This window comes from Crinia signifera, chromosome 11 (genome assembly GCF_055691185.1).
Source record: "Crinia signifera chromosome 11, ASM5569118v1, whole genome shotgun sequence".
NCBI lineage: Eukaryota > Metazoa > Chordata > Amphibia > Anura > Myobatrachidae > Crinia > Crinia signifera.
In genome coordinates this window covers 112,560,062-112,586,978 of record NC_139227.1, presented here as the reverse complement: position 1 = coordinate 112,586,978, position 26,917 = coordinate 112,560,062, and the positions used below count along the sequence as shown (strand labels likewise).

At 44.4% G+C, this 26,917-nt stretch overlaps 2 protein-coding genes across 8 annotated transcripts in view; one reads left to right on the top strand and one right to left on the bottom strand.

Moving 5' to 3' along the window:
• The window catches only part of ELP4 (elongator acetyltransferase complex subunit 4), a 289,757-nt gene extending 285,179 nt beyond the window's left edge, over nucleotides 1-4,578 (bottom strand). Inside the window, exons 1-2 of one of the 2 annotated variants that reach the window (XM_083164259.1) lie at nucleotides 4,341-4,578; nucleotides 2,251-2,286 (exon numbers count right to left, since the gene is read on the bottom strand). In XM_083164259.1, the coding sequence (XP_083020385.1) occupies nucleotides 2,251-2,286; nucleotides 4,341-4,548 (244 nt within the window). In that variant the 5' untranslated portion in view covers nucleotides 4,549-4,578. The remainder of the gene's footprint in view (nucleotides 1-2,250; nucleotides 2,287-4,340) is intronic. The other variant, XM_083164260.1, reaches the window with a different exon arrangement.
• IMMP1L (inner mitochondrial membrane peptidase subunit 1) overlaps nucleotides 4,573-26,917 on the top strand; it is a 37,883-nt gene continuing 15,538 nt past the window's right edge. Inside the window, exons 1-3 of one of the 6 annotated variants that reach the window (XM_083164266.1) lie at nucleotides 4,573-4,688; nucleotides 26,119-26,255; nucleotides 26,408-26,496. In XM_083164266.1, coding sequence (XP_083020392.1) covers nucleotides 26,151-26,255; nucleotides 26,408-26,496 — 194 coding nt within the window. In that variant the 5' untranslated portion in view covers nucleotides 4,573-4,688; nucleotides 26,119-26,150. Of the gene's footprint in view, nucleotides 4,689-7,268; nucleotides 7,376-11,582; nucleotides 11,693-13,695; nucleotides 13,809-18,826; nucleotides 18,977-26,118; nucleotides 26,256-26,407; nucleotides 26,497-26,917 lie in introns of those variants that run through there. The other 5 variants (XM_083164261.1, XM_083164263.1, XM_083164262.1 and 2 more) reach the window with 5 other exon arrangements.

Sequence of the window (26,917 nt, the reverse complement as noted above, 5' to 3'; positions counted from 1 at the left end):
GCCCAAAGCGCAGCTATCGCCCAGCGATTAATATCTAGTTTGCTGGTCAGGGCCAGTGTTCTCACCGGAGAACACTGGCCCTGACAGATCGCTCAGCACACATGCCCTTATTCTAGTTGATTCGGACGGATGCGTATTTCGGACAGGAACCGAGTGTTCTTAGCCCCGCCTTTCGTACGGATCGCTCACACCGTCCGAACGCGGTAAGACGCTGACCGAACGGACCACGAGTGGATGTTTCATGTGAAAACCTCCCCGCTCTGTGGATGGACCGAGTGGTTAGACAGCTCCGAGTGCTCCAGACCACTCGGTCATTTCTCCGTATGAAAGCAGAGATATGGTTGGGCAGCTGGCATCCGGCTATGTCATATGTCCGCCCCCCACACGTGCGTCACGGCCGCATTACCATATGTACGCCCAGCGTTTTCACGGGAACGCCCATGAAACACGGGGTGTACACATAGGGTAATGTGCCTAAACAGCCCTTTACGCCCCTCTCCAAACCCTACTCAGATGGTTCCGTACGATCATTTTCTGCACGGAACTCACGCCGTGTTCGTACGTGTGAGGCATTTGCACATGCGCAGATACACCTCTGCACATGCGCAAACACCAACCATCGGCCGTCCGTCCGCATCCTGAGCCATCCGACTCAATCAGAACAAGGGCCACATCGCTGACACATCTCTGGGTGCAAATTTTGAATAGTGCCAGGAATAAGTACACAGAGCTGTTCAATTATATGCATCGCATTCGGCATCATGGCGTAGTTTAGTCTCGGGTTTACAACACAGCTAATTGATTAGCACCAGACACTCTTTTCCAGCGCTATATGCAATTGCCCCCTATATTTGTTGTTTTCCCAGCATGCAAAGTGCCGCCCAGCAATTACATCGTAGAACCAGTATATAAGAGTAGACACCATGCATATGCAGAATGGCTGCGTACCTTACCTTACACAGCAGCTGTGTGTGATATCACACAGCCATAGGGATGCCCATTGATCATCGATGATTCGTAATCATCGATGGTTCATGGCCGATGTCGAATATTTTTGCCATCAATGGGGGAGAAAAAGATGGTTTTTCTCCATCGATGGAACAGCAAAACTTTGTTTTGCTTCTTTTTTTTTTTTCAAAGTGCTGAGGCACAGAGCATAGCTCCGCCCCCAACATCCATGAAGCCCTGCCCCCCATGTTTTGATTGGCCCACAGGCCAATCAATCAAACACAATGGATGACCATCGTTTAGCACTATCGATGGCCAATTGCAGAATTGCCATCGATGGCAACGATGACCATCCCTACACAGCCACCCGAACATGGTCTAGATATTCCTGCAATGTCCGGACAACTCCCCCAAAACGCTGCATCACAACCTCTCCCCATCCCCCAATGCCTGCCACTGTCTGTGAAATTTTATGCACATGCACTGTGAACGCGGCACATGCGCAGAAGTCCTAAATCGCCCGTTTGTGATTTTCTGACTGATGGCCCTGAGTCCTTAAAAAATCTACTATGCATGTATCAAACTATGGGCCTTATTCAGATCTGAGCTCAGTACAAATTTGTTCGGAAAATGGGCAAAACCATGTGCACTGCAGGTGGGGCAGATGTAACATGTGCAGAGAGAGTTAGATTTGTTTGCGTTATCTTGTTTCTGTGCAGGGTAAATACTGGCTGCATTATTTTTATACTGCAAATTAGATTTCAGTTTCAGCACACCCCACCCAAATCTAACTCTCTTTACATCTGCAGTGCACATGGTTTTGCCCATTTTCCAAACAAATTTGTACTGAGCTCAGATCTGAATAAGGCCCTATGAACTTAGGAACATGCTCAACTGAGTAGTAATCCCATCGCTATTACTAGTATTGAACCACTTCATTTTAACACAGTTTTTGCACGTATACACTATACTCCAAAACAGATACGGAACAGCTTCAAACATATCCCGCTTAATAACAGGAAACTTTATCAGTACCTCAGTCAATGTGAATTAGCCATCTGGACTCAATCTTTTACATCATTGAAACCTGGACGCTAATGACAGAGTTTATAAATCTCGGAGATAAAGCATGTCGGGATAAAATGGTTGCCATGGGCAACATCCCATCTTTAATAGAACTCCAATCTTAGTCGATTTAACCCATCATCTCCCAGCAAATCTATTTTAATAGACTGATTTAAAGCCTCATCATGCCGTTACATTAATATCATAACATTAAACGTTTAAAACAATAGTACTGACCAATTAGAAGTAGCGTTCCAACAGCTAGGCCACCACCTGTGGAGTTGAATTAAAAAGAATATTAATGTAAATCAATTCAATCAACATATCAGCCGTAGGTACAACACAAATGTTATGCTTTGGTGTTATGTGGCCTGGGGAGTATTATTCTGGTGATAAAAAGAATGGGGTCAATTCCATTATCAGCAAATCTTAGCAGACAGCAGGGGAGATGTATAAAGCTTCCTAATGGGTGGAGAAGACAACCATAGAAATCCATCAGCTTCTAGTTAGCATTTATAAAGTACATTCTAATTGGTTTCTATCAACAATTTCTTCACTCTGTCGAAGGCTTGATACATGCAGGAAAGTCTGCCATAAAGTCACTAAACTGATGCCTGGATGATGGTGGTGTACACGTCTCAAGCATCCTCCAGAAAGCCATAAAAGCGCTACTGGATTAAAGTCTTGTGACTTAGTAGGTCACCATATATAAATATAATACATACTAACTCACCTACTTTCTGGCTACCCTTTCCAGGAGAGAGCAGCCAGCTCAGTGGGGGCGGGGCCGCTGGGAGTGAAAAGGGATGGGGTCATGAGAGATTGCACCATTTTAGCCACCCCCCCCCCCCCCCCGATGTGCAATGCTGTTTTTAAGGCATTGCACGACGATGGGCAGGGAAAAAACGGCACGATATAAGTAATTTGACAGCGGACCCCCCCCCTCGTCGGGAGGGTTGCCCCTCTTTCCGGGGGGGTGGTGGGGGGGGGGGCTGATTTCCGGGACCCTCCCTGCCATTCTGGGAGGGTAGACAACCCTGATATAATATGAGCTTTGCAGATAGGGGCAATGTAGTCCTGTCATCAGAAGATAAGCTTATGGGCCTGATTCAGACCTTATTGCTCATCTGAAAAGTTGCACATGACTAAGAGTAGCTAGCTACTACCCAGACAGAAAGGAAACCGTCCCATTGCAAATCAGTGAGTGAATTGTGAAAATATCGCTATCCTGTCGCACATCCAAATGCAATTCACAAACCATTTAATACTTTTTGTTATCCAGTCTATGAAAATGTGACTAAAGGTGCCCATAGACGGTCCGTTCTGTACTATGAGATGCGTGCTTCCGCGCATCTCATCGTACGGTACAAAAAGTATGTGCTGCACATGCGATGTGTACCTAGTACAAAAAGTATCGGATCACAGTGCATGCACAAGGGCATGCACTAGGGATGCGATCCGATGCGTGCTAATTAAGTGCCGAACGGATCCGTTAAACGGACCATGTATGGGCACCATAAGTGTGACCCTTCCACAACTCTGCGACAGAGACAGGCTGATTAAGGCCGGCACTGACATCACACTCCCTCCCTTAAAATTCCTGGGCAGGTCTGTGGTTTTTTTTCTTACACTGGCAGAAAATGCCTTGTTACCACCCACAAACGCCAACTTCCTGTCAGATTACGTGGGTAATGCAATTAGATCCTTTCATCATTTTTGTCGCTACTTGGGCTTAAGCATGCAAACTACAATCTGTACACGTGCGCAGTTATTCCATAATTGAATGGAATTTAGATTCGCACTATAGAGATCAACTCTGAATAACTCCCTATGTACGATGTGAAAACAATCCCTGGGTACATGGGATGAACCCCACATAAGGAATATAGAAAACAGATTTACTGTTTCCTAGACCAACATAGCAACATGACTAAGCACTATATGAACGAGCAATAACCACATATGTGACACATTCCCTTTCATAGTCATTGAAAGGGAGTACAGGGAATGCAGAAAAAGACAGGGGTTGTAGTTCCTAAACAGCAAGATTTATCAATCCTTCTAATGATGACAAGTGGAGAAGTAGCAGGCAATCAGATGTTACGGTGATGTTACCTTCCATTCATCTCTAGCACATATCATAAAATGATTGTTATAATCTAAGTGGTTGCTAGGGGCAACTGCACCTCTTCAGAAGGTTCCATACACCTCCCCCCCAGAGCCCCAAATACTGACAGGTTAGCAGCACCTGTCCTGGCATAAGTCAAGTCATCCCAGAACAGGCTGCTGCAGTGACCATGGCTCCTATCACTACCAGCCTCACACACCTAATATATGGTCCAGGGCCGACACGCCGGATGACACCAGCAGCTGGCCATTGTGCACAGAAGGCCGGGTCCCCCGTATGGCCGGGAGCTTTCCCCGCACCTTCCTCCGAAAACTGGTCTCAGAACCGGCGGACATATCTCGGACGCTCACGCAGGAGACGCTGGTGGGCGCCGCCATCTTGCTCCACCCGTCAGTGGCGTGCTGCATGATGGGAGCGGAGACGCCACAGCAGCCAATCGGCAGCCGGGCGCCTCCACAGCCAGCCAATCGGATGAATCCTTGGTAAAGGGTAGGCACCAGCTGTCCTCAGCGGCCCGGCCTCAAAACATCCTGGGTCCTGTGGCCGGGTAGGTGATGTATTATTATGCTCCCTCCGGGAAGACAGGCTCCGCAGCTTTGTACACGCTGACAGTCAGTGACACAGAAATGTTCTGCGGGTTTAGTTATAATGTATTATCAGTGTTTGATGGAGGACACATAGTGTTTGATTACTCTCCCCAGAACGTCCAAGGGACTCCAGAATCTCATGTGGTTCTCCCGAACCAGGAGAAGTGTCTCGGGCAGGCTGCCCTCTGATGGGTTGGGATCATTTGGTCTACAGCATGATGGTCGACATGGGAAAAGGTTGACATGGTTGTAGGTCGAAAGGTCATTAGTTTGACAATGTCTAGGTCGACAGTCAAAAGGTCGACATGTTTTTTTTTTACCTTAATGTCAACACAGTCGACATTGACACAGTTTAAAGTGCACCGCATCCCCTCGCAGCGCTCGCAATGCTTCGGGCGCGGTGCCTCGCTATGCTCAGCACACTATTTTATTCTCCCACCACACCCTAGTGGATGGTAGGGCAAGAAATACCGCCTGTCGGCTCAAAAAAAACAGTGAAAAACCCCATGTTGACCTTTTGACTGTTGACCTAGACACTGTCGAACTAATGACCTGTCGAACTAACGACCTGTAGAACTAATGACCTTTCAACCTAGAACCATGTTGACCTTGTCCCATGTCGACCTAGAACCGTGTCGACCTTTTCCCATGTCGACCTAATGACCGTCGACCATCATGCTGTAGATAGAACAAATGACCACATTCCCCTCTGACACCCAGGGTGAGATTTAATAGAATGAGAGATTCAGAAAGTGAGAGATTTGGGAAGAAATCTCCAGTTTTTTTAAAGCGGCAATCATTTACACTGCAAGACCAGTTTGATTTTGAAGTGTAAATGATCGCTGCTTTAAAAAAAACCTGGAGATTTCTTCCCAAATCTCTCACTTTCTGAATCTCTCACCCTATTAAATCTCACCCCCGCTTTCTTGGTGAAATGGAAATTCTGCAGACTCCCCAACATGACCCCTTACCTCAGGTGCAAAATGCACTGCTCCTGGGCTTGCCTTTTAACTTATAATTGTCGTCACCTGTGTTATTCACTTAACAATCTCATATTGGGGCAGATGTATTAAACCTGGTGAAGAGATAAACTGGAGATAAAGTTGAGAAAAAGTGGTAGGAGATAACGCACCAGCCAATCAACTTCCAACTGTCATATTTCAAACACTGCTGATTGGCTGGTGCGTTAACTCCTTCCACTTTTTCTCCACTTTATCTCCAGTTTATCTCTTCGCCAGGCTTAATACATCTGCCCCATTGTATATAAAAGCCGCTCAGAAATTGCCTGGATTTTTATTAAATTGAATTAGGTCAGGACCATATATGTTATACTTATTTCAAATAAAATGAAATATTGTTAAATAGACACCATCAGAATAGGTTAACATTGCAATTTCACAATTCTCCGGGGCCTGCACCCCTCTGTGCAGCCTCCAGGGGTACAGACGAAAGATGATGCTGCCAAAACTGACCAATCGGTAGCATGGCAGGCATAGTATGGAGGGATTCCTCTCAGATTGGTAGCTATGGCAGGCAGTAGCAAAGGCAATGCATGGGAAGATTCATCAGCTTAGTGTATCGGGGCGGGGGCCTTAAGAGAGATATCCGGAAACAGAGCAGTCTGTACATGATTGAAGGGGTCATGTAGGGATGGTCTAGGTCAGGCATGGCCAAGCTCTATGGCCCTCCAGCTGTTGTGAAACTACAAGTCCATCATGCCTTGCCACAGTTTTGCTATTAGGGAATGCTAAAACTATAGCAAGGCATGCTGGGATGTGTAGTTTCGCAACAGTTGGAGGGCCACAGTTTGGACATGCCTGGTCTAGTTGAATCTTATCGTTGGCGCTCTGCCCCATGCTTTACAATTCTGATCATTGTGACATTATATAGTGGGGGAATGGGGCCATGAAAACACAAGTGTAGCATCATGCCCTCAATTGACCGTGTCACCCCATCCATGTATCAGCTACCTTGCTGCCCACTCACGGTGTGGGCTTTCAAAAAGTCTGCATCTATGTTCTGTTTGTTGTGGTTTTGTACAACTTATTCATGTAGATTAATTCTTAACATCATTAATTACTACAGTGTTCTACATTATGGTTTTTCTGGAAACAAAATTAAATAAAAAAGTCCTGGGCGGACCTGAGGGGTAGCGTTAGGAGATATTTTGAGATAAGGGAAAAGATTATTTTGGTGCAGATTTGTTGAATCGACTGTTAAGTGGGCCATACACTAGTGTGATTTGGCCACTTTTCACCCGATTCCGATGGATCGGGCCGAGAAATCGAGTGAAAAGTGTCCAAATCGCACGTGTGTGACATCTTATGCGCGGTCCCCTGTGCATCGGATCCACATGCCACCCAGCAGTGGTATGCGGTCGATACTAATTTGGTTGACACTCAATAGGTCAAGCGCTATTGGTCAACAGGCCATAGGTCGACACCCTAAAAAGGTAGACTCAAATTGTCAACATAGAAAATGGCAACATGAAAATGGCCGACATGGGTTTTTCACATTTTTTTCAAACAGGTTTTTTTTCGTACTTAACTATCAACGTGGACATAGAGGAAGCATATAATAGTGTGGTGAGTACCGTGCCAGAATCATGGCCAGCGAATCGATACATTGAGACGGCGTCCATGTTGACGTAAGTAGACATAGACACCAAGAAATGTGAACCACTTATGTCAACTTTTTCCCATGTCAACCTATTTCATATCTTGACCTTTTTAACTGTCGACCTAAGCCATATTGACCTTTTTAATGTGTCCACCAATAGGGGTCGACCTATTGAATGTCCGGGGCGGTGATGAGTGACACATGTCGGACCTCACTGTCCTCTTACTCCTAACTCCTCCTTCAGTGTCTGTTGTGATGATTGCTGAGTGACACAGTCACTCCGCTGCGGTGCTGGATGGCTGGGAGGAGGCGGGACACACAGACAGTGTGAGTGTGTCACTCGTCCTCCGGCTCCTCCTGCGGGCTGCAGCCACCATGTGACCTGTGACCTGACATGTGAGTGCTGCCTGGCTTGACACGGCGCGGTGTGGTGTGGCGCAGTTTAGTTCAACTGTCTTCGGCACTGGCCTGGGGCAGTTGTGTTGTCAACTTGTCAGGAGGACACCAGTGCAGTCCGCGGCAGGGCAGAGAGTTACCAGCAGCTGAGCACACAGCCACACGACAGGCACCCGCTGTGAATGTAAAAAAAAAAAAGTTTTACTGTGTGTGTGTGTGTGTGTATGGGGAGGGAGGAAAGGTGCTGGGGGTTGGTCTGTGGGGGAGGAGGACTATTTAGTGCTAAGGGGAGGAGGGGGCAATTGTATTACTAGATGGAATCAATATATCTGAATGGGAGGGGACTATTCTATGATAAGGGGAGATGACCCATTAGGGGGAACTGTTTTGGGCTAGGGGGAGTAGATGTTCTGCCTGATGGGGTTGGAATTATTTATTGATAAATGGAGATTGTGTTACTGGGGGGAGGGGGGTCTTCTATTCTAGAGCACTCTCCTTATAATTGTGCAGATAACTAACTATCCAGCTTCCCCATCATAATGCACCCCTGCAGCTTACCCTAACCTTCCCTGCTAATTGCTAACCCGGTACTTGTTTCCTATCTGGGCGCCCACTAAGTTAATTGCGCACCATGCTATTCTCCGTAGTGAAATCTGATCGCATCGCATCGTACACATACACGATATTGAACGATGCGATGCGATGCGATCCGATTCGATTTCCCATAGGAAACAATGTGAAATGGCTCAATTTAGCCAAATTATAATAGGAACAATAGTAAATGGGCCAAAAACACCCCTGAACATTGAAATGTCCCCCCCCAAAGTAGTTGACGCCACCCCGCCATCAACGTGAACCCGAAGCGTGGCGAGCGCAGCGAGCCCGCGAGGGGCGGCGGTACGCGTCCTCCGACCTTTTCATGCCCTACTATCCACTAGGGCGTGGAGTGAGAATAGAATAGTGTGGCGAGCGCAGCGAGCCACCGTGCCCGAAGCGTGGCGAGCGGACGCGGATACCTTCACAGGTAAACGCGTCCCTTCGCGGGCTTCCCAGGTGTCCGCGTCGCCATGGACACCTGGGAAGACCGCGAGGGGACGCGTATAACTGTGAAGGTATCCGCGTCCGCTCGCCACGCTTCGGGCTCGGTGGCTCGCTGCGCTCGCCACACTATTCTATTCTCACTCCATGCCCTAGTGGATAGTAGGGCATGAAAAGGTCGGAGGACGCGTACCGCCGCCCCTCGCGGGCTCGCTGCGCTCGCCACGCTTCGGGTTCACGTTGATGGCGGGGTGGCGTCAACTACTTTTGGGGGGACATTTCAATGTTCAGGGGTGTTTTTGGCCCATTTACTATTGTTCCTATTATAATTTGGCTAAATTGAGCCATTTCACATTGTTTCCTATGGGAAATCGGATCGCATCGCATCGCATCGTTCAATATCGTGTATGTGTACGATGCGATGCGATCCGATTTCAGTACGGTGCCGTACGTAGAAAACCTGGGCGCCCAGATAGGAAACAAGTACCGCTAACCCTTATAATGTAAACCACTGCCTAACACTTCCTCTCTGTAGCCTATACCTACTGCCTAACCCTATCCCCCCCTCCCCTGCCGCCTTGTCCCTATTTTACAAAAAAGTTCTGGCATATATGTAATGGGCATTACGGTTTTTGGCATTATGTCTAATGGGCATTACGGTTTTTGGCATAATGTCTAATGGCCATTATGGTTTTTGGCATAATGTCTAATGGCCATTATGGTGTTTGGTATAACATGTAATGGGCATTACGGTGTGTGGCATAACATGTAATGGGCATTATGGCATGTGGTATACTAAGTAATGGGTGTGTAATGTGTAATTAGCCTTATTTTGAAAATTGTTGGTACGCTCCTACGGCGCGCTCTGTCCATATTGGCCCTCCTTTACAAAAAACGTTTTGAGTCCTGGCATAACATGTAATGGGCTTTTGCGGTGTATGACTTAACATGTAATGGGCATCACAGTGTGTGGTATAAGTTGTAATGGGCATTACTGTGTGTGATGTAACATGTAACTGGCATTATGGTATGCAAAATCAAGAATTAAATTGAAGCAAAGGTTAAAAAAAATCAACATAAGGCGGGCCAAAAGGCGGGGCTGGGGGCAGTCCAGTGGGTGGGCTGTGGGTGTGTCAAGGGGCGGGCCACTGTCTGGGAATCTCTCAACAAAAAGGTGGTAACCCTAACTGTACTTCATGGCCAGGAGATTTGATCTACACCTATCAATCACTGTGTTTGTCTATGTCCTAGTGCGCAAGGTTCCTGGTGGGTGTGGCTATAACCACAGTTAATGTTTTTTGGCACAAAAACTAAACATCCTGGACCTGGAGGTTATACTTGAAGGCCCCTTCCACAGACCAGGAATCAATCTGGTGATAACAGGACAGTATCATGGAATGAAGACTGTTAAGAGAAAAGTTCCAAATCTTCCCCAAGGCTCCATTGTGTGGGTCCATATGTGTTTATTTTTCTCCTAGTAGAATTTAACTGGCTAAACATACAGCGGCTTTTTTTATTTTTTTTTTATTTTAGTGAAACAGGTCCAAGAAAAATCACTGTGGCAGGGCCATGCGGTGGGTGGTTGAGGTTAGCACTCCTGGTAACAGCCGCAGACCAGACTTTCCCTCTCTGGCTGCTGCCAGCACTCCATCTCTGGGAAAGGAAGCGGGACTGCTGCTGGGATAGAGCCGGGAGAGGGGGGGGGGGGTACCGGAAGGGCGATTTTTATATGTACAGGCACCCAGATGCCTGTTTCATATGTGAAATGGCCCCCCAGACCCCATTTTTAATTGTATACCCACCCTGATGGCTAAACGCCCCCCATTGTTAATGCCACCCCACTATCAACGCCAACCCGAAGCGTGGCGAGCGCAGCGGTACGCGTCCTCCGACCTTTTCATACCCCCACTATCCACGTTGGCGTGGAGTTGATTTTATATAGTGTGGCGAGCCACCGAGCCCAAAACGTGGCGAGCGCACGCGAATTACATGCGCTCGCCACACTATATAAAATCAACTCCACGCCGACATGGATAGTGGGGGTATGAAAAGGTCGGAGGACGCGTACCGCCGCCCCTCGCGGGCTTGCTGCGCTCGCCACGCTTCGGGTTGGCGTTGATAGTGGGGTGGCGTTAACAATGGGGGGCATTTAGCCATCAGGGTGGGTACCTTTATTGGTCCTTTTTGATAATAATAAAAATAATCATGACCACAGTATTGTATCGAAAAATAAATATTTATTTTAATTTTACATTCATTTTTTGAGAATGGGAAACTAACGCCTGTATTTTTTCTAACCTCCAAGTGGCTTTGCTAGAAGTTTTGAGCCTTCCAGTTCTTGTCCTGTATGTGAGGCAGGACGAAGTGTCTCATTGAGTAATGTCAGTACTACAAATCTGTGTACATTGCCGTGATCACCCCAGTGTTTGCGTTCCATACTCTTGTGTATTTTTGGCTTCCCCAGGGATTAATCCAGCGCCAACTTTCGTCTGCCATGAAATCTCCTGGATGTTTTCATAAAAAAAAAAAAAAAAACAATCTGTGTTATCATTTATGTCGTCCATTTTTGTTCTTGGTTCCAGGATATCTTTTGTTAAAACAATTAGAAAACTGCCTGGTCATCAATCGCATTCACATCCCTAATCTTCTTACTGGCGTCTGCCATTATACTCTCCGAAAGCCTCTTCCCTCATCAATTCTGGAATGCAGTGGCGTTGGGTGGTGCCAATTAACCCCTTCTTAGGCAGAGCGGCCTGTCACGCTTGGCCCTAAAGGCAATTGTCCTTAAATGGGTTAATGTTTTATGGTCAGCAAATCAGATTAGCCATTGAGTCAGCTGACTAGGTGGGATTCGCAGTCACGTGACGTTCCTTAGCTTCCTGCCGTGCTCATGCTGTGTGCTGGAAACAAGGTATTTTGGTCTGGGGATGTCTGTAAGCCTTAAACAGCATGAGCCTTGAAGTATGATTGCAGAGAAGATGACTTCATTTTCCATTCTATTTGATCCAGAATAGGATGAGCGTTCAGATCCTTTCTTACTGGTAGTGCTGGGACTCCTCAGACTGCAAGCAGAGAATGAGTCCTTTCTTTTGTGTGAACCAAGTTGGGGTTCCTTGGAAGGTGCAATACAAAGTTTGCGTCTTTTTGACTTTGTGGTTCCTATCCACATCGTATTGCGGCTCAAGCGTTGTTTTCCATAGTGTTGTTATTTGGATGAATTGCGTTGATGAGAAAAAAAGTGATGTTTTTATTTATTTTCATTTATTATTTTTGGATTTTTTATTTTCTTTCCCTAGTTTGCTCATACTTGCGATTTACTGGTTTAGGTGTTCTTAAATGTTTCTCAACTTCTGGGGTAGAAATGAAGGCGGCAATGGTATATTTTTGTAGCATTGAGTCATGTTTTTGTTTAAATTAGAATTAATTTTTTTGTAATAGGAATATACTGGAAGCAAATTGCCTTTTTTCCACATTTATAATGTTATTTTGAGGCCTACTTTGTATTTGTGTTACTGGGTTTTGTGTTGTAGCATGTTTTGTGTTTGTGTGTGTGCCTTTTAATGCCTTTTGAAATAGGGTTGTCATTTATGTTTTGATTGTGTAAATTGGGGTGTGGTTAGTTTTCACATTTCTTTATTTTGGAACTTGTTTTTTTGTTTTCAACTGGAACATTTTTTTGTTTTGATTTCACCCAATTCAAATAAAATTGAAGAATGACCAAAGATACTTGTGGCATGGCTTCCACCTGTTATCTTTCAATACCATCTTTCTTAGGGGTAGAAATTAGAAAGGGAGAATGGTGTTTGTCATTGCAGTCTTGTACATAAAACATTGCGTTAGCAGCCATCTTTCTTTTCAGATTCCAGAATGCTGTTGAATTTGAACTATACAATAATAAGCTTTTCTAAAATAAAATGGCAAACCGGAAACCGCAATTTCTAGTCACTGTAAACTGTATCCACTGCCACAATGATTTGCATCTGCGAAATCATTGCGGCTAACAGGAACGACCCCATATTTTGAAATAAAGTTGTAAGAAATATATATTAAATGGATTAGGCTGCAAATGCCATTACAATGCTTGGACGTCCATTTTCTATTGACGCTACTGTTCCCTCTAAGCTTCTTTTGCAGGGTGCCCGTTTTTATATCCTCAAAATGCACCCTGCCCCCTTTGTGTGTGGCAATGTGCACCTTTACACTGCCTCCCCACCGCGCTGACATGCCGCTGAAAGCTTTCGGTGTGTGCCATCATGTGTAATGGGAATTATGGTGTGTGGTATAATGTGTAAGAGGCATCACAGTGTTTGCCATAATGTGTAATTGTCATTACAATAGAATATGTAATGGCCACAGCAGTGGATGACAATGTTTAATGGGCGTAATCCTAGATCAGTGTGCAATTTTTTATATATGTTTTTTTTGTTTTTTTTCTAATGTAAATTTCTAATATAAAATGTGCCCTCCCGATTGAAAAAAAGTGTCCTGCCTGGTGGTCAGTACCCTGCCCTAAAAAGGAATCCTAGAGTGAACACTATTGACTTTGACTTTTCTCTTGATTTGGTTGGCTAAAGTTGTCACTGCTCACCTTCCTTTTGTCATAGATTAATGTTTCATACTCCTAAATCCTTCTTCGATAAATGCAGTATAGGATTGTGAAAACCACATCAAAATCAAAAGTGGTTCTAAAAGTTAGACTGAACAAACATACAGATGCCTACCGTGGGCTTTTTTTCATAATATATAGAGATATTGAATCTATATTTCATTCCCTCTGAAAAAGACCCAGATAATGACAGCTGGTTGAAGGTTGATTAATAATCCTGTCTTAAGAAGGAAATCGAAAATTAATTAAAGTGTAATGTACAGTATAGTGCTCTCGGTGTAGGGCCAATCACTTTCCTTTCCGAGTTTTTTTTTTTTTTGTCTTTATAAGATTAGCAGCACAAACGGAATAATCAACATGTTTGACTGTCATCTGCTGAACAGAGTGAGAAGATCACAAGCCTTTCTTCCTAGCTTGTGGGGTTGGTCTTTTTTTAATTTTTTATTCCTTGTTCCAAGCTCCCGCCTGAGCCGTCCACGATGTGTTCTCAGATGGAACGTGGGGTTTTGCTGTAATCTGCTTAGCTGCACCGCAGTTAAAAATCTTCGTTCCATGTTTGTGTAATTTATAATTTTAATGAGACCCGGCTCTTGGGGGCTTTGATATTTATTAAAACCTCTTTTGTGCATATGCTTTTGTTCCCGGTTGATGGGATCAGCGTGTTTAGAAGTGATGACTTTTTAGTCATGGATTTCACATAAAAAGGAAAGGATTAACGATGACTGTATATATCAATGCTCTTCTCAATTGATACTTAGAGGAAGATAATTGTTTTCAAAATATTAAAAGTAAAAAATGAATAATGTCCACATATTGCAGAGTGTATAATATTATTTATCATGCATTCCATTGTTTGCATTTTTAGTTTGAAAATCATTTTTATTTTGATCAGTATGAAAAAAGTGTAGGCGCCAAATACGCCGGATATAGTGCAAACGGTACTCCTGTCAGGTGTAAAGGGACGGTTTACTAAATATGTAGTACTAGTACAAATGGTACGAAGTAATACATCTGTAAGATGTGAATTTAGAAAGGTAATCTCTACGACGCGTTTCACCCCCTAGTTGATCTGTTAGCTATCTGGTACATCTTACTTGAATTTATAGTAGGATATTTTTTGGCCATGTACTAACAGCTCATAACAGGAGTTATTCCGACCTGATCTCTGCTGAGAGGTTTTGCAGGGGCCTGCTGTAAGATAGTTGCCGCCCAGACAGAGTGAAAACCAGCCACGTGCAAACCTGCGAAAATTTTGCTGATCGTCATCCAGCTGCTAATTCACTCACCATCGAATGATTTTTCCAATGTGTGCAGAACCCTGACCCTTCCACAAGTGTGTGTGATAGAAGCAGACTGATCGAGGCCAAAGCTGAAGTCAATTACCCTCCCTGAAAATGCCTGAGCACGCCTGCATTTTTTCTGACACCCCAAGAAAATTGTGTTACCGCCACCAAATGCCTGCTTCCTATCAGTCAAGTTGCGAGGGGATTGTGACTAGATTTTTCATATTTTTTTGTTGCTTTTTCACTTCACGTGTGCGCGCTATGATCCGTACACATGCAGTCATTCGACAATTGATTGCTGTGTGAATTTGCACAACTGCGATCAGCTATCAATAACCCTCAATGGTCTTACTGGTAACCATAGTATGATAATGTTCCGTGTGCATGCATCTGCGGGTGTATGCGCGTTTCACCCCTAGTTGATCTTCTGCAGGGGGCTACACATCTGGTAAATCTTACTGGTAACCATAGTATGATAATGTTCCGTGTGCATGCATCTGCGGGTGTATGCACGTTTCACCCCTAGTTGATCTTCTGCAGGGGGCTACACATCTGGTAAATCTTACTGGTAACCATAGTACAGGTTGAGTATCCCTTATCCAAAAAAATTTTGGATAACGGATTATTCTGTATTTTTTAGAATGTTTTAATATTTAAATTATGTATTTTGAAGTATCTTGCATTTATGTTGTGCAAACACATCAAACACATGAAATGCACACAAATATATTTTATTTGTTCAAAAAACAAGGTTTCAAAACATGAAACAAAGTCTCAGATACTGAATCATTTTCTTGTACATATATAGTGCCAGTTACATATCATGTCCTCAGTAGTGCCAGTTACATATCATGTCACCAGTAGTGCTGTCACAAATGTCCCCAGTAAGTTTTTAGCAAAAATAATTCGTATAACGGATATTCGGAAACGGGATACTCAACCTGTATAATAATGCTCCGTGTGCATGCATCTGCGGGTGTATGTGCGTTTCAGACCTAGTTGACCATCTGCAGGGGACTAAACATCTTACTGATAACTATAGTATAATAATGCTCCGTGTGCATGAATCTGCGGGTGTATGCGCGTTTCACCCCTAGTTGATCTTCTGCAGGGGGCTACACATCTGGTAAATCTTACTGGTATCCATAGTATGATAATGCTCTGTGTGCATGCATCTGCGGGTGTATGCGCGTTTCACCCCTAGTTGATCTTCTGCAGGGGGCTACACATCTGGTAAATCTTACTGGTAACCATAGTATGATCATGCTCTTGTGTGCATGCATCTGCAGGTGCATGCGCGTTTCACCCCTAGTTGATCTTCTCGCATGGCTCGCCATGCTTCGAGCACTATTTTATTCTCCCACCACGCCCTAGTGGATGGTAGGGCTTGAAATACCGCCTGTCAGCACATGTCGGCTCAAAAAAAAAACGTAAAATAAAATCCATGTCGACCTTTTGACTGTCCACCTAATGACTGTCTACCTTCCTTCATGTCGACCTAGTGGTGTCAACCTAATGCTTGTCGACCTACTTTGTGGTGACCTAATTACCTTATCCCGTCGAATTCCAAGTTAGGTCTTTGTGACATCCTCCAGACTCATATTCACTTTTCATAGAATGAGTTATGTCTCAATGATTTCACTCTTTTAGGATAACCTTTATTAGTGGAGACGAAGGTTGGGTACACACCTGCACCACCAGCAACCGTGCCACCTGCTCCCTAGTCGCAGCGTGTCTGAAGTCAGAATAAGGCTAAAGCTGACCATACACTAGTGCAGTTTCACCTTATTTCATCCGATTTAGACAAATTGGGCCGAGAAATTGGATAAAAGTGGCCAAATCGTAATTGTTTCACAGCTGATCAGATGGAAAAGGTCAACTTGGTAAAAGGCCAACTTGAGTTTTTCATGTTTTTTTTTATTTTTATTACTTGTCCATAATTTACCATCCCAGTGGGCATACAGGGTGAACATAATAGTGTGCCGAGCGCAGCAAGGTACCGTGCCCGAAGCATGGCGGGCACAGCCAGCCATGTGGGGGGGACATGGCCCACTAATACAATGTCCATGTCATAGTCACCAGACAATCTTGAAAAAATGACAATTGACCTTTTGCTTGTGGCGACAATTTGACAATGTTGACCTAAGGCATGTAGACCATTTACATGTGTCAACCAGTAGTGGTCAACCTAGACACTGTAGACCAAGCATGTCCAAACTATGGCCCTCCAGCTGTTGTGAAACTACAAGTCCCATCATGCTTTGCCACAGATTTGCTATTAGGGAGTGCTCAAACTATGGCAAGGCATGCTGGGATGTGTAGTTTCACAGCAGCTGGAGGGCCACAGATTGGACATGCCTGCTGTAGACCTAATGATCTAAACTAATAATAGTGCAGTGTAAAATGCACAATGCAGGGTTGCTGTCACCAGGGTCTTCATGCTACTCCTATGGCTACACCTCTGTGACCAAGCGTAGCGAAACGTACGTCAGAGGATACCGCCGGATCACGTGGTGCACACACGTGACCGGCCTCTCTCCAGGCAGGGACGCCAGCAGCCAGCAGTGAGCGCATACAACCCGGCACAGCAGCGGACTTCATTCCGGTATATTTACATCACACCGGTGGGGTCTCTTCAGGTAACCACTGGTCTTTACCAGTGGATCTTCTTTTCCTCTTGTATCATCGCTATTTCTTTTGTCTGCTGTACCGCCTATATTTATACCACACTCTTTACATCCAGTCAGTATATCATCTGTCACTTACTACACAACACACTGCTGCAAATCCCTGCCTTGTTGCGAGACAAACACCTGGTTCAGGAAAAATCCTATGATTTAATACCTTCCCCACTAACAAGCAGACCATAACCTGGTGCTAATCAGGGGATTAATGAGGATTTCATTGGCCTTGAGCCTGACCAGGGTCTCTTTATACTTCTAATATTTTTGCTGCGCTTTTTTATTGTATTTAATTTTCATAGTACAGGAACCCATATTTTAAAGCATACCTAATAAAGGCTATATTTTATTGTTAAACCAAACCTCTTGATCTGTGATACTAGGGTGCCCCCACCCAGAGTTTTCTTTTTTCCTCCTCCTCCCTTGGCATTGTTTAACTACAATCATTACTCCGGGGTGCACCACTGACTGTCCCGCACAGAGGCACCACATGACACATACTGTCTGAGTGCTCTGGGACCTACCTTTCCTTGCTAATAGGAATCTAGTCAGTTATTGTTACAGATCACTCATCACCTTCATTAACCATCTAATAAATATCAGTGCGGATTTACTCCTTCTCCTTCCCCCTCCCACATTCCCCCGCCCTCCTCCCCAAAAAACCTCTACTCCTATGGCTTGTAAGCTTGCAGCAGGGCCCTCCGACGGTATTTCCTACACTATATAAGAAAGTGTAAATAAAACGGCACATCATTGATTAATCACCTAAAATCTACCCCCTGGGTTACCTAGTTATCACTTGCTATAATAAATATATCTACTTAGGCATGCGCAGGCCGATCAGCAAGAAACTACAAGCTCCATGTTTCTGCCGATGCATTGATCCACAAAGCCAAAAAACGTTTCTGTATTGTCACGGGAAATTCTGTGTTACACTACTTGGGAATGCAATTTCACAACCTGTGTATTACAAGGCTTAATACAGCGCTTCTTAAGGACAATGCCCAGCGTGTATGGACAGCGAAGATCGCTATCATCGCTGGGGGAAAAGCCGCTCCGTGCATACACACAGAGCGGCTTTACTCCTGCCCGGGACCATCGCTAAGCAAAGCCGTCCTCAAAGCCGCTCATCTGCTGGTAATAACAGCAGATGAGCGGCTTTCCTGGCGCAACCAGTCATCACCGGGCCATACATGCTGGGCGGCTTTGAGCTGAAAGCCACTCGAACATGCTGTTTTAAGCAGCTTTCAGCTCAAAGTCGCCCAGTGTGTATGGGCCTTTATTGTACATTACAAAGAATATTAGACACGGTGCAGAATTCTGCAGATACATTTGATATTATTCTGTTTGCAAAACATTGCACTCATGAAATACCTTTTTTGTATTCCTTGTAAGGCGTACAAATACTTAGGGTCTGCCCAAGGAAACGCTGTAAATACAGGCACACAGCCAGGTGGACAGAACACAGCCTGGCGTTTGTTCTGCAGAAGATGAAAAGCAAGCTTTGCTTGATTTACTTCCCACCGTACCTGTTTGAAGGTCTGCTGTGTCTCTTGTAAGAAAATTAAGGTTACTGAGCTTGAAACCCGAGGTCCCTTACAGTGATGAACACTGTTCAGGAGGAGGTAAGATGATATTTAGGAGACGGCATTATCATTAATCTAGGTCACTGCCCCATCCAAACCCATTTTCTTCTCCCCGTCCCTCTCTCTTTCTTTAACTAAAAGTTTTCAGGCTAAGGTTACAGAACAAAACCATCATCATCTGAGCCCAATACAGATGCAGCCGCATCTTTCTCTATTAGTCTGTCTTGTCTTGACTATTTATCAGACCTTGGCTTCTGGTCGGAGCTGTGACTCCGGCAGTGCTGACTATAAATGATAACGTGGAGTCGTGTTTGATATTGCCGGCAGTGTATTAGACACTTGTAGGTTACTTTTAATTAAGTTGTTATCATTAATCTTCTGTAGTACTTCAAAAATGCTTAGATATAGATTTCACCATGGAGAAAGAGTAAGGTTTTTTTAAATAATTACAATTTTGAATATCTTATTATATATAAGATAACTGTCGTCTTTTATTTAAAATGTATTCCGATCAATAGTCAAACAAATATAAGACAAAAACACATTAATATATATGAGCTGAGATTTTTTTCACTAAAGAATATTTGTTTGTGCTGGAGTGCTGCTTCATTTTGTGTGTATATATATATATATATATATATACCGTATATACTCGTGCATAAGCCGAGTTTTTTAGCACATTTTTTTTTGCTGAAAACCCACCCTCGGCTTATACACGGGTGAAGAGGATGGAGGCGCCACTGCCGGAAGTACATGGACACAGTGCGCCGGCAGTGCACTTCTTCCATGCGCTGCTGCTGTCCTCCTCACTTCCTGGTGTCCGGGGCTGCCGTGTTGTCGCATGAAGTGATGCGATGTTCTGTCAGGACGCGGCGCTGGTGTTTTCCCCTCAGTGACAGAGCACAGTGACCTGTTCCTGGGGGGCGAGAGGAGCGATGCAGACACTCGGCCTGAGCGCTGCCACTGACAGGAGGCCGGGGATGTCATGTCTGATCCCAGCAGCAGCAGTGTGTCCCTGCAGCAGGTGCTGGACAGGTGAGTGCCGGCCAGAGATTCTGATCCCCTCATACATACATACATACATACATACATACATACATACAGTATACAGCATGACATAGTGCTCCCCACATTCACACATACATGTCACACTGCTTGCTTATCACACATATGGCACTCTGCATTTCCCACCCTAGGCTTATACTAGGGTCAATAAGTTTTCCCAGTTTTTCTTGGTAAAATTAGGGGCCTCGGCTTATATTCGGGACGGCTTATACACGAGTATATACGGTATGTATATATATATATATATATATATAATGAAGTTACTAGCCGTTTCTGTTGCGGTACATGTGACGCAGTAGTCTGTGCTCCTTCCAGTTTTCGATGGGGGGGCACTATGAAAGAAAACAACGGCGGTCAGACTGGGAAGGCCAAAATGTTCTTCAGTCTGCAAGCCAGTATACCGGCAGCTAGTAGAGAAATAGTCTGGAGGAAAATATCTGTCCTCTCACTTAGCTATTTGGGGGTAAATTTACTAAAATGGGATGTTGCTATGGGCAACCAATCAGAATCTACTTTTTTTGTTAAGTACCTTCTAGAAGATAACATATAGACTGTGGTTGTCCATAGCAACATCCCATCTGAAATAAAACTCCCGTCTTATACCATGTTCTCATTGCCTCCCCTGCAAAAAGCCGGGTTTTTGTTGCCGGAGTTTTGCTGGGCACAGATCATCTCAGCTCACAGACCCCCGTCACACTGCACCTTAGACCCCTGAAATTCCTGTGTCTGCCCCGTTCACACTGCTTCCCCTGGTCTGCCCTGCCAACAAGTGTGAGAAATCTAAGAACAGATAATATTGGCTGTTGAAAGAGCAGCTTTTATTGGCTGTTGAAAGAGCAGCTTTGATTGTCCATACGGGCACCACAAAGTGCTTTAAGTTTGTTCAAACCTGTTGCTGGGTTTTATGGATGCCACGGGCAGATGGTATATTTGATATGTACACTGTGGAATCCCTGACAGTGCCAGTCAGTTGCTTCTTTATTTCCTCCTCCCCTCTCACAGCCAGCAGCTCCAGCACCTCCTCATCCCTCCACATGTCACCTGATCTCATTCCCCAATCAGCTTTGCTTTTTCACTTCCTTTGTGAAAAACATGGGCCGCGCCTGTTCACATCGGTGGACACCGGTGTAATTCCTAGGAATAACCCTGCAAAAAAACAGTGTGCCATTGCAGGTGCATTACACCCGGGAATTTCGCTCACACCCATTCACACTGAGACACGGCACAGGAAATTACTGCTTGCCCTGGCAAAATCCCAGGTTTTTGCAGCAATGAGAACGGGGTATTAGTAAATTTACCCCTTTGTCTTTGTATGGTGACATACAGCGATGGGCAAAAGTTTTAAGAATGACACAAGTATTCGTTTTCCCACAGTTTGCGGCTCTGGTGTTTTTTAGACCTTTTTGTCAGACGTTACTATGGTATAATTATGTAAGATGACAAGCAATTCATTAGTGTCAAAGGCTTTTATTGACAATTTCATTACATTCATGCAAGTCAATATTTGCAGTGTTGATCCGTCTTTTTTCAAGACCTCTGCAACTTGCCCTAGCATGCTGTCCATCGACTTCTGGGACACACACTCACTGATGGCCACCTATTCTCACCTAATGTGTGCTTGGAGTTTGTCAGAACCTGTGGGTTTTTGTTTTTCCACCCGCTTCTTGAGGATTTACCACAAGTTCTCAATGGGATTAAGATCTGGGGAGTTTCCTGGCCAAGGACCCAAAATGTCTATATTTTGTTCCCCGAGCCACTTAGTTATCACTTTTGCCTTATGGTAAAGTTCTCCATCATGCTGGTAAAGGCATTATTCATTATCAAACTGTTCTTGGATGTTTAGGAGGAGTTGTTCTTGGTGGATCATGCACCAAACAATCTGTCCTTAGCAGTCCAAACCCTTTATCTTTTGCAGAATATCAGTCTGTCCCTGATCCCTTCTTCACAACTGTTAAATCTCTCTCCTTGAACTTCTTGATGATCCGATAAATGGTTGATTAAAGTGCAATCTTTCTAGCAGCAATATCTTTTCCTGTGAAGCCCTTTTTGTGCAAAGCAATGTTGAATGCACGTGTTTCCTTGCAGGTAACCATGGTTAACAGAGGAAGAACAATGATTTCAAGCACCACACTTTTATTTAAAGCTTCCAGTTTGTTATTCTAACGGTCAGCATGACAGAGGGCCTTATTTTGGTTCATTCTTTCTGACAAAATCCTTCTTAGATGGACAAAACCATGTGCACTGCAGGGGGGGGCAGATGTAACATGTGCAGAGAGAATTAGATTTGGGTGAGTAATTTTGTTTCTGTGCAGGGAAAATACTGACTGCTTTATTTTTACACTGCAATATAGATCTCACTTTGAAGAAAACCCCACCCAAATCTAATTCTCTCTGCACAAGTAACACCTGCCCCACCTGCAGTGCACATGGTTTTGCCCATCTAAGAAGGATTTTGTCAGAAAGAATGAACCAAAATAAGGCCCAGAGTGATCTCCAGCCTTGTCTCCTCAACAATCACCTGTGCTAACAAGAGAATTGCTGACCTGATGTGAGCTGGTCCTTTTGTGGCAGGGCTGAAATGCAGTTAAAAATTTTGGATTTGGAGTTAAGTTCATTGTCATAGCAAGGAGGGACTTTGCAATCAATTGCAATTTATCTGATCACTCTTCATGACATTCTGGAGTATGTGCAAATTGTCATCATAAAAACTGAGGCAGCAGACTTTGCTGCAATTATCAAATTGCTGCAATTATCTGTCCGATACTTGGCAGAATGGTCAGATAATTGCAGCATGTCTGTTTGACTCAATGGGCCAAATGTAATGGGGTGTGAGAATCAGAAAATGAGAGATTTAGGGAGAACGTTCCCATTTTTTTTTTTAAAGCGGCAATCATTTATACTGAAAAACCAGGTGGAATGGAATGGGGAAATGTCTCCTCCCCAGGGGCGGGGCACCGATATCAGGTGACATACACTGTGCGAGATGTTACGGTGTGGATGTCGTATTTTAAAATAAACTTTTGAGTTGAGTAAAACGCTTTTCATGAATGGGGAAGACGATTCTGTTTGCCATGGACTGTAATTAGTTTTTATTTATTGAGATCGAATTGTGAAAACCAAATGCTGACCAGAAACATGCGGCAAGATAGAAGCCCCCCCACCCCTGTACGAACGCGGTGGCGACTAAATAAGTCTCCCGCAGATGCACATTTGCAGTGTGTAAACATCGGTTCCCGGTGCGTACACATCGGGGACCTATCAAATTAGAATCAGGCCCATTGTGTGCAGTAGACTTGCAGCCAATTTCCCACAGTGTCATTGACTGCGCGTTGAAGTTAAACCCTTGCATTGATTTCTCCATTTTATTATGTTCACCGGTGTAATCTGAGATTACGACAATGTATTCTCCCCCTCTCTCTCTCTTTTAATAGTCTTGATTTAATTTTATCTGTCTCTTATTTGGACAACTGCTCGGAGTAAATACTAGGGAGAGTAGGAAGAGAATTCTCCGAGGAGCTGTCATTGAGAGATGTAATAGGGGGTTTATAAAGCAAAGGACTAATTTTATGTGAATCTGTTTTATTCCGGCTGAAAAAGGACAGGCTCCGTTGTGTCTATATTGTGCAGAGCAACGCAGCTCGCAGAAAGAGAAAACCAGAAGACTGCATATGGAACGTCTCTTGATATCATTCACTTGCTGTGTAATCTCATTATGCAAAATTCTAATCTTCACCTAGAATGAATGCCTCCGGGTCAGAATATAGTTATATCAAGGTTCCAGGGGTCATGTTTTCTGATCCTTGGCTTATTCTTCTAAGTAGGTCTGGGATTTGAACGCTATTCCCCAGACAGTGTCAGAGATAGGCCTGCTGCCTTTTTGGAAGAGCGGGCCTACATGAGGTCCCTGGTAGGATTAAACTTGATTTGTAGCTGTAGGATTTCTTAACAGATGTATTATTGGGCAGGGAATAGCGAGCCCACCAGCACGGCGAAATTGCAAGGCGATTGGCGTTCTCTCAGGAAGCCGGCCGCTTGCAATAACAGCAGCTGCATGTGGATTCTGCGCCTTTCAGGCGAAGCCCGGTCCAGTCATTTGGAAAGGATGGGATGAAAAGGAACGTCGGTGATAATTTTGATGACTGCAAGATTTAGCACCGGCGTAATGGGATTATCGGTAACACCTTCAGTGCAGGGGAAAAAGCCACCTGGCGTTTTAACTGGCAGTAACTGCAAAACTAATCCGTTCCCATCTCTCGGATGTCAGTCATGAGGCTCGGAGCAATTTCTGCCCGCGTGTGCTGTGATTAATTTCATACACATAACCAAAATCAAATGTATTCATAGGAGAACGTGGTCCGTGTCTGGGCCCAAGACGGGGGAGGCTAGAATGCTGCTGCTAGATACAGGTTATAAATGGTCTCTTCAGGCTTATCTCTGGGCAAGCTATTACATAGGATGCATGTTACTGGTTCGGGACACTCCTACTTGCAGCCGGTACTGAGAAGCATGTTTTAAATGGCATATATATGGTTAATGTGTGATGTATTTTATATATGTAGTAGTTGGCTTGATGATGTTGTATTTTATTTTTTTATTTTACTCTGCAGAATTTTATTAAATATTACTTGTAGGAAGTAATTAAGAAGTCAGCTGCCAGTGCAGAAAATCTAAGGGCCCCCACAGAAAAAGGAGGCTACAAAGTTAGGCGCTAGCTCAGGGTTGCCTACTTTTAAAGTCTCTTCTCCGGGAGAACATCAGAGAGGAGACTGTCAGCAGCACTTCGGGGGAGGGGCCTGATGTAGACGTCTTCAAGCCCTGCCCCCAGTAGGCAAATCTGGCAATTTGTGGGTCTTCGGGGAGGGAGCGGGGATAAAGGACACAAGTTGCATCTTTAGCCCCTCCTCCAAAAAAACTCGAATCAGGAGGGGGGCCGAATTTTCGGAAACCTCCCGGCCATTCTGGGAGGGTAGCCAACCCTGCGCTAGCTGTAGCTTATAGAATCATTGATTTAGCTCACTCCCGGGCTGAACATGTCAATGTGCGGTCCCTGGCTCGGCAATGTCTAGGACATGCCAACCACTAATAGTCGACAGTGACTAGGTCAGCACCTAAGAATTGTTGACATACCCTAGGTGGACATTGACAGAAGTTCAAGACAAGCTTAAGGTCGACGCGGTCGAGGTGAATAAGTTTGCCATGAGTTTTTTTTCACTTTTTTTTTTTTTTTTAATAAAAGGTGTTTTTTTACTATCCAAGTGGTCGTTGAGTGAGAATATAATGTGTGCCGAGGGCAGTTGTTGTTGATGAGACCTGGGGCCAGATGTATCAATCTTTAAAAAGTGATAAACAGCCAGCCAATCAGCTCCTAACTGCCATGTTACAGTCTGGGTTTGAAAAATGACAGGTAGGAGCTGATTGGCTGGTTGTTTCCCACTCTCCACTTTATCACTGTTTGAAGTTTGATACGTCTGGCCCCTAAGATCAAAACACTTGGGGGTAAGTTTACTAGAACTTCTAAAAAAAAAAAATGGAGGTATTGACCAATCCGATTTTAGCTATCTATCTAGTAGAGTTTAATAAAAGCTACAATCTATTTGGTTGATATTACCGCCCACACTATAGAAATGTTACTAGATCTACCAAGTTGTTATCTATGTAGGTGCTTTTGGGAATGAGAGGGTTTGCCATGTGTCTGTGAAAGGCTGGAAGTCACTGACTTGAACCTGTACACACACTGCACCTCAGTACGCAGTTTCTGTTTCAACGTGCGGCTCTTCAGCTCCTGTGGAGCCACACATCCCAGCATGCCCTAATAGCAAAACTGTGGCAGTGCATGCTGGGATGTCTAGTTCGATAGCGGCTGGAGAGCCGCATGCCGTACGACTGTGCTGCCACTGATCTGTGACCAAGGTAGTGCTGGGAAAAAGTGCTGACACCCGGCAGGCGAGTTTGCATATTTGGGTCTGCAAATGCTATAATTATATGTTTGTTATTGTTCTGTACATTTATCACTTTCTGAGTTATGAACTTGTTTTTTTTCCTTGTTTATGCAAAGTAAATGTTTTATCCTTTTTGTATTCGCTGCGTGTATAAATCTATATCGCCCTTTTCTGCAGGGAAAGGGTTCCTGCCCTAGGACGCTGCTAGAATGTTCCGGAGAGTTGCGGGGAGGACCCTGGGCTTCCTGGGATACGCCGTCCAATATGGCTGCATAGCGCACTGCACTTTTGAATACATTGGAGAAATAGTGATTGTGAGTATCATCCGTTTGTTATAGTTTTGAACATGAAATGAATTAAATCCTGGATCCTGTGCGTTCCTGGCGTATCTTGTATTTGGTAAATTAATTCTGTATGCCAAGTGCACTATTGATAGCTACTGTCCATGTATTTTCTCCTCCTCTAGTGTTCCGGACCCTCAATGGAACCCACTATAAAGAATTATGATGTTTTAGTTTGTGAAAATTTAAGTCGACACCTTTATTCAATTCACAAGTAAGTGTATGACGTCCCTGTGCAGTGTATAGTCTCGCTGTGTTCTAAGTATCTCCGCAGCTGAGCTCGTGCATCCCGTTCTTTACTGTGTCTGGGGCAACCTGCACCCAACCAGCCAGAAGTAACAGGACTTGTAGTTCTACAAAAGCTATAGTGAGCGATTCAGGTTAGCTTACTGTATGTTGCTGACATGGGTGCGTTGCTTAGCTGTGTATCTAGCAGTAGCCACTACATCGCTACATGGGTGTAAAGTGATATTATGGTTCCACGATGTATAGCACCTTACATCTACATGACTCCTACCTGAGCCAAAGGTTGTCTACATGTGATCTGCCAAGTTTCCTGCTAAGGGTGTCCCGTTCTTCTCTGCATCCTGGTGATTTGTACATTTCCTAAAAGTGCAATACCACAAAGATAAAAA